The sequence below is a fragment of the Oncorhynchus keta genome, unplaced genomic scaffold, assembly GCF_023373465.1.
Source record: "Oncorhynchus keta strain PuntledgeMale-10-30-2019 unplaced genomic scaffold, Oket_V2 Un_contig_30351_pilon_pilon, whole genome shotgun sequence".
NCBI lineage: Eukaryota > Metazoa > Chordata > Actinopteri > Salmoniformes > Salmonidae > Oncorhynchus > Oncorhynchus keta.
In genome coordinates this window covers 7,501-22,500 of record NW_026287006.1, presented here as the reverse complement: position 1 = coordinate 22,500, position 15,000 = coordinate 7,501, and the positions used below count along the sequence as shown (strand labels likewise).

At 41.6% G+C, this 15,000-nt stretch overlaps 2 protein-coding genes and 1 long non-coding RNA gene across 52 annotated transcripts in view; 1 reads left to right on the top strand and 2 right to left on the bottom strand.

The window, feature by feature from the left end:
* The window catches only part of LOC127923653 (uncharacterized), a 3,764-nt gene extending 642 nt beyond the window's left edge, over positions 1 to 3,122 (bottom strand). The window contains exons 1-4 of one of the 50 annotated variants that reach the window (XM_052507683.1): positions 1,479 to 3,122; positions 1,341 to 1,388; positions 1,197 to 1,244; positions 1 to 917 (exon numbers count right to left, since the gene is read on the bottom strand). The exon at positions 1 to 917 is cut by the window's left edge and continues 642 nt beyond it. In XM_052507683.1, coding sequence (XP_052363643.1) covers positions 328 to 917; positions 1,197 to 1,244; positions 1,341 to 1,388; positions 1,479 to 1,755 — 963 coding nt within the window. In that variant the 5' untranslated portion in view covers positions 1,756 to 3,122 and the 3' untranslated portion in view covers positions 1 to 327. The other 49 variants (XM_052507687.1, XM_052507646.1, XM_052507671.1 and 46 more) reach the window with 49 other exon arrangements.
* Positions 1 to 15,000, bottom strand: part of LOC127923654 (mitochondrial dicarboxylate carrier-like) — a 17,264-nt gene that overhangs the window by 642 nt on the left and 1,622 nt on the right. Inside the window, exons 5-9 of the mRNA XM_052507692.1 lie at positions 12,481 to 12,537; positions 4,137 to 5,140; positions 1,659 to 2,044; positions 986 to 1,010; positions 1 to 568 (exon numbers count right to left, since the gene is read on the bottom strand). The exon at positions 1 to 568 is cut by the window's left edge and continues 642 nt beyond it. Coding sequence (XP_052363652.1) covers positions 5,039 to 5,140; positions 12,481 to 12,537 — 159 coding nt within the window. The 3' untranslated portion in view covers positions 1 to 568; positions 986 to 1,010; positions 1,659 to 2,044; positions 4,137 to 5,038. The remainder of the gene's footprint in view (positions 569 to 985; positions 1,011 to 1,658; positions 2,045 to 4,136; positions 5,141 to 12,480; positions 12,538 to 15,000) is intronic.
* LOC127923655 (uncharacterized) lies at positions 7,329 to 9,992 on the top strand. Its single transcript, XR_008114957.1, has 4 exons — positions 7,329 to 7,403; positions 7,614 to 7,643; positions 8,391 to 8,420; positions 9,981 to 9,992. It is a non-coding gene; the product is annotated as an uncharacterized LOC127923655 (long non-coding RNA).

The following is a 15,000-nucleotide window of genomic DNA, read 5'->3' as shown; positions in this document are numbered from 1 at the left end:
TACGTCTCTCATCTCTGTCCAGTTATATCTCCTCGTCACATTGCCCTTGGTGGGAATTTCTACCGTTGTCCCTAACCACAGATCTAGGATCAGATCACCTAGCCCCAACAGGTAGGGGATGCAACTAATGTCTGACCCAGAATCAGTGCCTAGGGGCAACTTCTTCTGTGTCGTACCTTTGTCTGTAAGCATGTGATGGCTTTATAGCCATGGGGTTTATGGCATTATAACCTGTTATGCAGCATCCCTTATAGGCAGGAATAGGACCCTATGTCACCCAATGCCACTCACAGATGTCTCCGAGATGATGATAACATGAGATTATAGTTATAGCACTGATCTCCTGTTATAGTAATACGCATCACCTATGAACAGGAATAGCACTGATCTATCACAGTAATAAGCATCACTTATGAACAGGAATAGCACTGATCTATCACAGTAATAAGCATCACCTATGAACAGGAATAGCACTGACCTGTCACAGTAATAAGCATCACTTATGAACAGGAATAGCACTGATCTATCACAGTAATAAGCATCACTTATGAACAGGAATAGCACTGATCTGTTACAGTAATAAGCATCACTTATGAACAGGAATAGCACTGACCTGTCACAGTAATAAGCATCACTTATGAACAGGAATAGCACTGATCTGTCACAGTAATAAGTATCACTTCTTAACAGGAATAGCACTGATCTGTCACAGTAATAAGCATCACTTATGAACAGGAATAGCACTGGTCTCCTGTCACAGTAATAAGCATCACTTATGAACAGGAATAGCACTGACCTCCTGTCACAGTAATAAGCATCACTTATGAACAGGAATAGCACTGACCTCCTGTCACAGTAATAAGCATCACTTATGAACAGGAATAGCACTGACCTCCTGTCACAGTAATAAGCATCACCTATGAACAGGAATAGCACTGACCTGTCACAGTAATAAGCATCACCTATGAACAGGAATAGAACTGACCTCCTGTCACAGTAATAAGCATCACCTATGAACAGGAATAGCACTGATCTGTCACAGTAATAAGCATCACCTATGAACAGGAATAGCACTGACCTGTCACAGTAATAAGCATCACTTATGAACAGGAATAGCACTGACCTCCTGTCACAGTAATAAGCATCACTTATGAACAGGAATAGCACTGATCTCCTGCCACAGTAATAAGCATCACTTATGAACAGGAATAGCACTGATCTCCTGTCACAGTAATAAGCATCACCTATGAACAGGAATAGCACTGATCTCCTGTCACAGTAATAAGCATCACTTATGAACAGGAATAGCACTGATCTCCTGTCACAGTAATACGCATCACTTATGAACAGGAATAGCACTGATCTCCTGTCACAGTAATAAGCATCACCTATGAACAGGAATAGCACTGATCTGTCACAGTAATAAGCATCACCTATGAACAGGAATAGCACTGATCTGTCACAGTAATAAGCATCACTTATGAACAGGAATAGCACTGATCTGTTACAGTAATAAGCATCACTTATGAACAGGAATAGCACTGATCTGTTACAGTAATAAGCATTACTTATGAACAGGAATAGCACTGATCTGTCACAGTAATAAGCATCACTTATGAACAGGAATAGCACTGACCTGTCACAGTTATAAGCATCACTTATGAACAGGAATAGCACTGACCTGTCACAGTAATAAGCATCACCTATGAACAGGAATAGCACAGACCTGTCACAGTACATGGCCATTTGAGTCATTTACGCTCTTATCCAGAGCCATTAGGGTTAAGTGTCTTCCTTGCTCGAGGGCACATCAACAGATGTATTACCTAGTCAGCTCGGGGATTCGACAGGGCAACCTTTCGGGTTACTGGCCCGACGCTCTTCACCGCGAGGCTACCTGCCGCTGTTACAGTGTGATGAACAGGAAGAGGGCCCGTTGTCACCGTCACCCCCCGATGTGACAGTATCTGAGATGTTTTCAGTAATACACACTACTACAGCTACTACACTGCTAGTAATACATACTACTACACTGCTAGTAATACTACTACTACACTGCTAGTAATACTACTACTACACTGCTTGTAATACATACTACTACACTGCTAGTAATACATACTACTACAGCTACTACACTGCTTGTAATACATACTACTACACTGCTAGTAATACATACTACTACAGCTACTACACTGCTTGTAATACATACTACTACACTGCTTGTAATACATACTACTACACTGCTTGTAAAACATATTACTACAGCTAGTACACCGCTTGTAATACATACTACTACAGCTAGTACACCGCTTGTAATACATACTACTACAGCTAGTACACCGCTAGTAATACATACTACTACAGCTAGTACACCGCTAGTAATACATACTACTACAACTAGTACACAGCTAGTAATACATACTACTACAACTAGTACACAGCTAGTAATACATACTACTACAACTAGTACACAGCTAGTAATACATACTACTACAACTAGTACACAGCTAGTAATACATACTACTACAACTAGTACACAGCTAGTAATACATACTACTACAACTAGTACACTGCTAGTAATACATACTACTACAGCTAGTACACTGCTAGTAATACATACTACTACAGCTAGTACACAGCTAGTAATACATACTACTACAACTAGTTAACTGCTAGTAATACATACTACTACAGCTAGTAATACATACTACTACAGCTAGTAATACATACTACTACAGCTAGTACACAGCTAGTAATACATACTACTACAACTAGTAATACATACTACTACAGCTAGTACACAGCTAGTAATACATACTACTACAGCTAGTACACTGCTTGTAATACATACTACTACAACTAGTACACTGCTAGTAATACATACTACTACAGCTAGTACACAGCTGGTAATACATACTACTACAGCTAGTACACTGCTTGTAATACATACTACTACAACTAGTACACTGCTAGTAATACATACTACTACAGCTAGTACACTGCTAGTAATACATACTACTACAACTAGTACACAGCTAGTAATACATACTACTACAGCTAGTACACAGCTAGTAATACATACTACTACAACTAGTTAACTGCTAGTAATACATACTACTACAGCTAGTTACACTACTACAGCTAGTACACAGCTACATACTACTACAGCTAGTACACAGCTAGTAATACATACTACTACAACTAGTTAACTGCTAGTAATACATACTACTACAGCTAGTAATACATACTACTACAACTACAATACATACTACACAGCTAGTTAACTGCTAGTAATATATACTACTACAGCTAGTACACTGCTAGTAATACATACTACTACAACTAGTTACTACTGCTAGTAATACATACTACTACAGCTAGTACACTGCTAGTAATACATACTACTACAGCTAGTACACTGCTAGTAATACATACTACTACAGCTAGTACATACATACTACTACAGCTAGTAATACATACTACTACAGCTAGTACACAGCTAGTAATACATACTACTACAACTAGTAATACATACTACTACAGCTAGTACACTGCTAGTAATACATACTACTACAGCTAGTAATACATACTACTACAGCTAGTACACTGCTAGTAATACATACTACTACAGCTAGTACACTGCTAGTAATACATACTACTACAACTAGTAATACATACTACTACAGCTAGTACACTGCTAGTAATACATACTACTACAGCTAGTACACTGCTAGTAATACATACTACTACAGCTAGTAATACATACTACTACAGCTAGTACACTGCTAGTAATACATACTACTACAGCTAGTAATACATACTACTACAGCTAGTACACTGCTAGTAATACATACTACTACAGCTAGTTAACTGCTAGTAATACATACTACTACAGCTAGTAATACATACTACTACAGCTAGTACACAGCTAGTAATACATACTACTACAACTAGTTAACTGCTAGTAATACATACTACTACAGCTAGTACACAGCTAGTAATACATACTACTACAACTAGTTAACTGCTAGTAATACATACTACTACAGCTAGTACACAGCTAGTAATACATACTACTACAACTAGTTAACTGCTAGTAATACATACTACTACAGCTACTACACTGCTTGTAATACATACTACTACACTGCTAGTAATACATACTACTACAGCTACTACACTGCTTGTAATACATACTACTACACTGCTTGTAATACATACTACTACAGCTAGTAATACATACTACTACAGCTAGTACACTGCTAGTAATACATACTACTACAACTAGTAATACATACTACTACAGCTAGTACACTGCTAGTAATACATACTACTACAGCTAGTACACTGCTAGTAATACATACTACTACAGCTAGTACACTGCTAGTAATACATACTACTACAACTAGTAATACATACTACTACAGCTAGTACACTGCTAGTACATACATGAGGACTGGTGTGGTGTGGAATGGAACAGGTTTGGGTGATACATACATGATGATGATGGTGGAAGGTTACAGTATAAACACATCAACACCGTTTAGGGAGTGAACTCAGGTGACACTATGTTCCCTACGTAGTGCACTACTTCTGACCAGAGCTACATGTTAAGTGCACTACAGATTAAGGGTCATAAGTAATGCACTACATAGGGAATAGTGTATGATTTGAGGCGCAGACCCAATTGAGAATGGCACTATTGATGATGACAGAGACATGAAGATGATGTCACAGCAGGGTTTGACTGGTGTTACTATGACAACTCTTCCTGTGGACAAGGCTGTGATGGTGCAGGTGTAGGCAGTTCCTTCGTAGTCTTTTCCCCGGGTGATTGGTTGATTTCCAGAGCAGGTGAAAGAGGGCTGGGGAGGATAGCATAGCAGACATTCCATTCCATCCCTACAACCACCTCTCTGTGTAATTGGACAGCGCAGGGCCATGGGGGGGTGTGGCACCGTGGCAGTGACAGGGGATTGGTTGACGTTTGCAGGGGACAGGGGGTTAGAGGTTAAAGGTCGTAGGTCATGGAGCGTGCTCAGGAGATGATGACAATGCCGAAGTTGTTCTTGAGCTGCTCTAGGAAGATGAAGGTGAGCACCGTGTGAGGAATCAGACGGATCCCTGCAGGAACAAGACCCTGCAACCCCATTGGACAAATAGTTAGCATTCTGACACGTCATTGGACAGTCAGTCAAGACCTATCCAACATTGTTACATGTGATTGAACATTGGGCACTTAGTCAAGATCCTGACACGGGATTGGACAGTTGGTCTACATGCTGACGTGATTGGACAGTTGGTCTACATGCTGGCGTGATTGGACAGTTGGTCTACATGCTGACGTGATTGGACAGTTGGTCACTGCTGACGTGATTGGACAGTAATACATGCTGACGTGATTGGACAGTTGGTCTACATGCTGACAGATTGGACAGTTGGTCTACATGCTGACGTGATTGGACAGTGGTCTACATGCTGACGTGATTGGACAGTTGGTCTACATACTATTGGACAGCTGGTCACATGCTGGCGTGATTGGACAGTTGGTCTACATGCTGACAGGATTGGACATTGGTCTACATGCTGACGTGATTGGACAGTAGGTCTACATGCTGACAGCTTGGACAGTTGGTCTACATGCTGACGTGATTGGACAGTTGGTCTACATGCTGACTACATTGGACAGTTGGTCTACATGCTGACAGCTATTGGACAGTTGGTCTACATGCTGACGTGATTGGACAGTTAGTCTACATGCTGACAGGATTGGACAGTTGGTCTACATGCTGACAGGATTGGACAGTGCTGGTCTACATGCTGACGGGATTGGACAGTTGGTCTACATGCTGACGCTGGTATTGGACAGTTGGTCTACATGCTGACGTGATTGGACAGTTGGTCTACATGCTGACGATGATTGGACAGTTGGTCTACATGCTGAGTGATTGGTGACACTTGGTCTACAGTGCACGTGATTGGACCAGTTGGTCTACATGCTGACGTGATTGGACAGTTAAGGTCTACATGCTGGGGAATAGTGTATGATGGACAGACCCAATTGGAATGGCACTATTGATGATGACAGTGATTGGACAGATGATGTCACATGCTGACTGTGTTATTGGACAGTTTCCTGGGACTACATGGTGCAGGTTGGACAGTAGGTCTTTTCATGCTGACAGGAGGTGGAAGAGTTGGTCTACATGCATAGCAGGATTGGACAGTTGGTCCCTACATGCTGTGTGATTGGACAGTTGGTCTACATGCTGACGGGATTGGACAGTTGGTCTGACATGCTGACAGGGGTTGGACAGTTGGTCTAGGTCATGCTGACAGGGAGATGGACAGTTGGTCTACATGTTCTGAGCTGATTGGACAGATAGGTCTACATGCTGTGTGATTGGACAGTTGGTCCCTGCAGGAACATGACTGCAACCCCATTGGACAAATGGTCTAGCATTCTGACACGTCATTGGACAGTCAGTCAAGACCTATCCAACATTGTTACATGTGATTGAACATTGGGCACTTAGTCAAGATCCTGACACGGGATTGGACAGTTGGTCTACATGCTGACGTGATTGGACAGTAGGTTAAGACCTTGCAATGCAATTGGGCAGTTAATTAACTTTCTTGCAACTGCATTGGACAGTTAGTCAAGACCTTTTCACAGGGATGGACACTTGTTTACAACCTTGCAATCCTATTGGACAGGCTTGGACCATATGTTTAGGCCCTGACACTGGATGGGACAGTCAGCCAATACCCTTCCATCTGGTTTGGTAAATTACTCAAGACCCTGATGTGTAAATGGCCAGAGAAGTACTTTACCCAGGATTCACCTTAGCCTTCATATATATATATATTATATGTTAAGGTGAGACCCAGCCTTCATATATTTACTTTTACCTTTATTTAACTAGGCAAGTCAGTTAAGAACAGATTCTTATTTTCAATGACGGCCTAGGAACAGTGGGTTAACTGCCTGTTCAGGGGCAGAACGACAGATTTGTACCTTGTCAGCTCGGGGGTTTGAACTCGCAACCTTCCGGTTACTAGTCCAACGCTCTAACCACTAGGCTACGCTGTTAAGGTGAGACCCAAGATGAGACCCAGCCTTCATATATATATATACGGTAAGGCCCAGCCTTCATATATATACGGTAAGGCCCAGCCTTCATATATATACGGTAAGGCCCAGCCTTCATATATATGTTAAGGTAAGACCCAGCCTTCATATATATGTTAAGGTAAGACCCAGCCTTCATATACATGTTAAGGTAAGACCCAGCCTTCATATACATGTTAAGGTAAGACCCAGCCTTCATATACATGTTAAGGTAAGACCCATCCTTCATATATATGTTAAGGTAAGACCCAGCCTTCATATATATGTTAAGGTAAGACCCAGCCTTCATATACATGTTAAGGTAAGACCCAGCCTTCATATATATGTTAAGGTAAGACCCAGCCTTCATATACATGTTAAGGTAAGACCCAGCCTTCATATACATGTTAAGGTAAGACCCAGCCTTCATATATATGTTAAGGTGAGACCCAGCCTTCATATACATGTTAAGGTAAGACCCAGCCTTCATATATACGTTAAGGTAAGACCCATCCTTCATATATATGTTAAGGTAAGACCCAGCCTTCATATACATGTTAAGGTAAGACCCAGCCTTCATATATATGTTAAGGTAAGACCCAGCCTTCATATATATGTTAAGGTAAGACCCAGCCTTCATATATATGTTAAGGTAAGACCCAGCCTTCATATACATGTTAAGGTAAGACCCAGCCTTCATATATATGTTAAGGTAAGACCCAGCCTTCATATACATGTTAAGGTGAGACCCAGCCTTCATATACATGTTAAGGTGAGACCCAGCCTTCATATATATGTTAAGGTAAGACCCAGCCTTCATATATATACGGTAAGACCCAGCCTTCATATATACGTTAAGGTGAGACCCAGCCTTCATATATATGTTAAGGTGAGACCCAGCCTTCATATACATGTTAAGGTAAGACCCAGCCTTCATATACATGTTAAGGTAAGACCCAGCCTTCATATATATGTTAAGGTAAGACCCAGCCTTCATATATATGTTAAGGTAAGACCCAGCCTTCATATATATGTTAAGGTAAGACCCAGCCTTCATATACATGTTAAGGTGAGACCCAGCCTTCATATATATGTTAAGGTAAGACCCAGCCTTCATATATATGTTAAGGTGAGACCCAGCCTTCATATACATGTTAAGGTGAGACCCAGCCTTCATATATATGTTAAGGTAAGACCCAGCCTTCATATATATGTTAAGGTAAGACCCAGCCTTCATATATATGTTAAGGTAAGACCCAGCCTTCATATACATGTTAAGGTAAGACCCATCCTTCATATATATGTTAAGGTAAGACCCAGCCTTCATATATATGTTAAGGTAAGACCCAGCCTTCATATACATGTTAAGGTAAGACCCAGCCTTCATATATATGTTAAGGTAAGACCCAGCCTTCATATACATGTTAAGGTAAGACCCAGCCTTCATATACATGTTAAGGTAAGACCCAGCCTTCATATATATGTTAAGGTGAGACCCAGCCTTCATATACATGTTAAGGTAAGACCCAGCCTTCATATATATGTTAAGGTGAGACCCAGCCTTCATATACATGTTAAGGTAAGACCCAGCCTTCATATACATGTTAAGGTAAGACCCAGCCTTCATATACATGTTAAGGTAAGACCCAGCCTTCATATATATGTTAAGGTAAGACCCAGCCTTCATATATATGTTAAGGTGAGACCCAGCCTTCATATATATGTTAAGGTAAGACCCAGCCTTCATATATATGTTAAGGTAAGACCCAGCCTTCATATACATGTTAAGGTAAGACCCAGCCTTCATATACATGTTAAGGTAAGACCCAGCCTTCATATATATGTTAAGGTGAGACCCAGCCTTCATATACATGTTAAGGTAAGACCCAGCCTTCATATATATGTTAAGGTGAGACCCAGCCTTCATATACATGTTAAGGTAAGACCCAGCCTTCATATACATGTTAAGGTAAGACCCAGCCTTCATATATATGTTAAGGTAAGACCCAGCCTTCATATATATGTTAAGGTAAGACCCAGCCTTCATATATATGTTAAGGTGAGACCCAGCCTTCATATACATGTTAAGGTAAGACCCAGCCTTCATATATATGTTAAGGTAAGACCCAGCCTTCATATATATGTTAAGGTGAGACCCAGCCTTCATATACATGTTAAGGTAAGACCCAGCCTTCATATACATGTTAAGGTAAGACCCAGCCTTCATATATATGTTAAGGTAAGACCCAGCCTTCATATATATGTTAAGGTAAGACCCAGCCTTCATATATATGTTAAGGTAAGACCCAGCCTTCATATACATGTTAAGGTGAGACCCAGCCTTCATATACATGTTAAGGTAAGACCCAGCCTTCATATACATGTTAAGGTGAGACCCAGCCTTCATATATACGTTAAGGTAAGACACAGCCTTCATATATATGTTAAGGTGAGACCCAGCCTTCATATACATGTTAAGGTAAGACCCAGCCTTCATATATATGTTAAGGTGAGACCCAGCCTTCATATATATGTTAAGGTAAGACCCAGCCTTCATATATATGTTAAGGTGAGACCCAGCCTTCATATATATGTTAAGGTAAGACCCAGCCTTCATATACATGTTAAGGTGAGACCCAGCCTTCATATACATGTTAAGGTAAGACCCAGCCTTCATATATATGTTAAGGTAAGACCCAGCCTTCATATATATGTTAAGGTAAGACACAGCCTTCATATATATGTTAAGGTGAGACCCAGCCTTCATATATATGTTAAGGTAAGACCCAGCCTTCATATACATGTTAAGGTAAGACCCAGCCTTCATATATATGTTAAGGTAAGACCCAGCCTTCATATATATGTTAAGGTAAGACCCATCCTTCATATATACGTTAAGGTGAGACCCAGCCTTCATATATATGTTAAGGTAAGACCCAGCCTTCATATATATGTTAAGGTAAGACCCAGCCTTCATATATATGTTAAGGTGAGACCCAGCCTTCATATATACGTTAAGGTAAGACCCAGCCTTCATATATATGTTAAGGTGAGACCCAGCCTTCATATATATGTTAAGGTGAGACCCAGCCTTCATATATATGTTAAGGTGAGACCCAGCCTTCATATACATGTTAAGGTAAGACCCAGCCTTCATATACATGTTAAGGTGAGACCCAGCCTTCATATACATGTTAAGGTGAGACCCAGCCTTCATATATATGTTAAGGTGAGACCCAGCCTTCATATACATGTTAAGGTAAGACCCAGCCTTCATATATATGTTAAGGTAAGACCCAGCCTTCATATATATGTTAAGGTAAGACACAGCCTTCATATATATGTTAAGGTGAGACCCAGCCTTCATATATATGTTAAGGTAAGACACAGCCTTCATATATATGTTAAGGTGAGACACAGCCTTCATATATATGTTAAGGTGAGACCCAGCCTTCATATACATGTTAAGGTAAGACCCAGCCTTCATATACATGTTAAGGTGAGACCCAGCCTTCATATATACGTTAAGGTGAGACCCAGCCTTCATATATATGTTAAGGTGAGACCCAGCCTTCATATACATGTTAAGGTGAGACCCAGCCTTCATATACATGTTAAGGTGAGACCCAGCCTTCATATACATGTTAAGGTGAGACCCAGCCTTCATATACATGTTAAGGTGAGACCCAGCCTTCATATACATGTTAAGGTGAGACCCAGCCTTCATATACATGTTAAGGTGAGACCCAGCCTTCATATATATGTTAAGGTGAGACCCAGCCTTCATATATATGTTAAGGTGAGACCCAGCCTTCATATATATGTTAAGGTAAGACCCATCCTTCATATACATGTTAAGGTGGAGACCCAGCCTTCATATACATGTTAAGGTGAGACCCAGCCTTCATATATATGTTAAGGTGAGACCCAGCCTTCATATATACGTTAAGGTAAGACCCAGCCTTCATATATATGTTAAGGTGAGACCCAGCCTTCATATACATGTTAAGGTGAGACCCAGCCTTCATATATATGTTAGGTAAGACCCATCCTTCATATATACGTTAAGGTAAGACCCAGCCTTCATATATACGTTGGAGGTAAGACCCAGCCTTCATATATATGTTAAGGTAAGACCCAGCCTTCATATACATGTTAAGGTAAGACCCAGCCTTCATATATATGTTAAGGTAAGACCCAGCCTTCATATATACGTTAAGGTAAGACCCAGCCTTCATATATATGTTAAGGTAAGACCCAGCCTTCATATACATGTTAAGGTAAGACCCAGCCTTCATATATATGTTAAGGTAAGACCCAGCCTTCATATATATGTTAAGGTAAGACCCAGCCTTCATATATATGTTAAGGTGAGACCCAGCCTTCATATATATGTTAAGGTAAGACCCAGCCTTCATATATATGTTAAGGTAAGACCCAGCCTTCATATATACGTTAAGGTAAGACCCAGCCTTCATATATATGTTAAGGTGAGACCCAGCCTTCATATATATGTTAAGGTGAGACCCAGCCTTCATATACATGTTATGGAGGTGAGACCCAGCCTTCATATACATGTTAAGGTGAGACCCAGCCTTCATATATATGTTAAGGTGAGACCCAGCCTTCATATATATGTTAAGGTAAGACCCAGCCTTCATATACATGTTAAGGTGAGACCCAGCCTTCAAATATATGTTAAGGTAAGACCCAGCCTTCATATATATGTTAAGGTAAGACCCAGCCTTCATATATACGTTAAGGTAAGACCCAGCCTTCATATACATGTTAAGGTAAGACCCAGCCTTCATATATATGTTAAGGTAAGACCCAGCCTTCATATACATGTTAAGGTAAAGACCCAGCCTTCATATATATGAAAAGGTGAGACCCAGCCTTCATATACATGTTAAGGTAAGACCCAGCCTTCATATACATGTTAAGGTGAGACCCAGCCTTCATATACATGTTAAGGTAAGACCCAGCCTTCATATATATGTTAAGGTGAGACCCAGCCTTCATATACATGTTAAGGTAAGACCCAGCCTTCATATATACGTTAAGGTAAGACCCATCCTTCATATATATGTTGAGGTAAGACCCAGCCTTCATATACATGTTAAGGTGAGACCCAGCCTTCATATATATAAGGTAAGACCCAGCCTTCATATATATATATATATAAGGTAAGACCCAGGATTACAAGATCAGTTAGAAACTATAGTCTCTGTCAGAAAGACAGTCACACAAAGCAAAGGTTATTAGGCTGGTCTGTTAGATGGGTTTCTGGGACTCTGTGTGTGTGTGTGTGTGTGTGTGTGTGTGTGTGTGTGTGTGTGTGTGTGTGTGTGTGTGTGTGTGTGTCTCACCTTGTAGAAGGCCATGGGTCCCTCTTTAGCTGTCACTCTCAGACAGTGTATCACACCCTGAAACACACAGTTACATAGTGAGAGAGTTGGATGAAGGGAAGAAAATAGGGTTTAAAGAGGGATGTATGGAGAGATGAAAGAGAGAGGGATGTATGGAGAGATGAAAGAGAGAGGGATGTATGGAGAGATGAAAGAGAGAGGGATGTATGGAGAGATGAAAGAGAGAGGGATGTATGGAGAGATGAAAAAGAGAGGGATGTATGGAGAGATGAAAGAGAGAGGGATGTATGGAGAGATGAAAAAGAGAGGGATGTATGGAGAGATGAAAGAGAGAGGGATGTATGGAGAGATGAAAGAGAGAGGGATGTATGGAGAGATGAAAGAGAGAGGGATGGATGGAGAGATGAAAGAGAGAGGGATGGATGGAGAGATGAAAGAGAGAGGGATGGATGGAGAGATGAAAGAGAGAGGGATGTATGGAGAGATGAAAGAGAGAGGGATGTATGGAGAGATGAAAGAGAGAGGGATGTATGGAGAGATGAAAGAGAGAGGGATGGATGGAGAGATGAAAGAGAGGGATGGATGGAGAGATGAAAGAGAGAGGGATGGATGGAGAGATGAAAGAGAGGGATGGATGGAGAGATGAAAGAGAGGGATGGATGGAGAGATGAAGAGAGGGATGTATGGAGAGATGAAGAGAGGGATGGATGGAGTAATGAAAGAGAGAGGGATGTATGGAGAGATGAAAGAGAGGGGATGGATGGAGAGATGAAAGAGAGGGATTGATGGAGAGATGAAAGAGAGAGAGATGGATGGAGAGATGAAAGAGAGAGGATGGATGGAGAGATGAAAAAGAGAGGGATGGAAGATGAAAAAGGATGGATGGATGGAGAGATGAAAAGAGAGGGATGGATGGAGAGATGAAAGAGAGAGGGATGGATGGAGAGATGAAAGAGAGGGGATGGATGGAGAGATGAAAGAGAGAGGGATGGATGGAGAGATGAAAGAGAGAGGGATGGATGGAGAGATGAAAGAGAGAGGATGGATGGAGAGATGAAAGAGAGAGGGATGGATGGAGAGATGAAAGAGAGAGGGATGGATGGAGAGATGAAAGAGAGAGGGATGTATGGAGAGATGAAAGAGAGAGGGATGTATAGAGAGATGAAAGGATGGAGGAGAGGGATGTATGGAGAGATGAAAGAGAGATGGATGGATGATGAGAGATGAAATGGAGAGAGAGGGATGGATGGAGAGATGAAAGAGAGAGGGATGTATGGAGAGATGAAAGAGAGAGGGATGTATGGATGAGAGATGAAAGAGAGAGGGATGGATGGAGAGATGAAAGAGAGAGGATGTATGGAGAGATGAAAGAGAGAGGGATGTATGGAGAGATGAAAGAGAGAGGGATGGATGGAGAGATGAAAGAGAGAGGGATGGATGGAGAGATGAAAGAGAGAGGGATTGATGGAGAGATGAAAGAGAGAGGGATGGATGGAGAGATGAAAGAGAGAGATGGATGGAGAGATGAAAGAGAGGGATGGATGGAGAGATGAAAGAGAGAGGGATGGATGGAGAGATGAAAGAGAGAGGGATTGATGGAGAGATGAAAGAGAGAGGGATTGATGGAGAGATGAAAGAGAGAGGGATGGATGGAGAGATGGAAGAGAGGGATGGATGGAGAGATGAAAGAGAGAGGGATGTATGGAGAGATGAAAGAGAGAGGGATTGATGGAGAGATGAAAGAGAGAGGGATGGATGGAGAGATGAAAGAGAGAGGGATGTATGGAGAGATGAAAGAGAGAGGGATGTATGGAGAGATGCAAAGAGGGATGTATGGAGAGATGGAAGAGAGGGATGTATGGAGAGATGGAAGAGAGGGATGTATGGAGAGATGGAAGAGAGGGATGGATGGAGAGATGAAAGAGAGGGATGGATAGAGAGATGAAAGAGAGGGATGGATGGAGAGATGAAAGAGAGGGATGGATGGAGAGATGAAAGAGAGGGATGGATGGAGAGATGAAAGAGAAGGATGGATGGAGAGATGAAAGAGAGGGATGGATGGAGAGATGAAAGAGAGGGATGGATGGAGAGATGAAGAGAGGGATGGATGGAGAGATGAAGAGAGGGATGGATGGAGAGATGGATGGAGAGATGAAAAAGAGAGGGATGGAAGAGAGGGATGTATGGAGAGATGGAAGAGAGGGATGTATGGAGAGATGGAAGAGGGATGGATGGAGAGATGGAAGAGAGGGATGGATGGAGAGATGAAAAAGAGAGGGATGGAAGAGAGGGATGTATGGAGAGATGGAAGAGAGGGATGTATGGAGAGATGGAAGAGAGGGATGGATGGAGAGATGAAAAAGAGAGGGATGGAAGAGAGGGGTGTATGGAGAGATGGAAGAGAGGGATGTATGGAGAGATGGAAGAGAGGGATGGATGGAGAGATGAAAAAGAGAGGGATGGAAGAGAGGGATGTATGGAGAGATGAAGAGAGGGATGTATGGAGAGATGGAAGAGAGG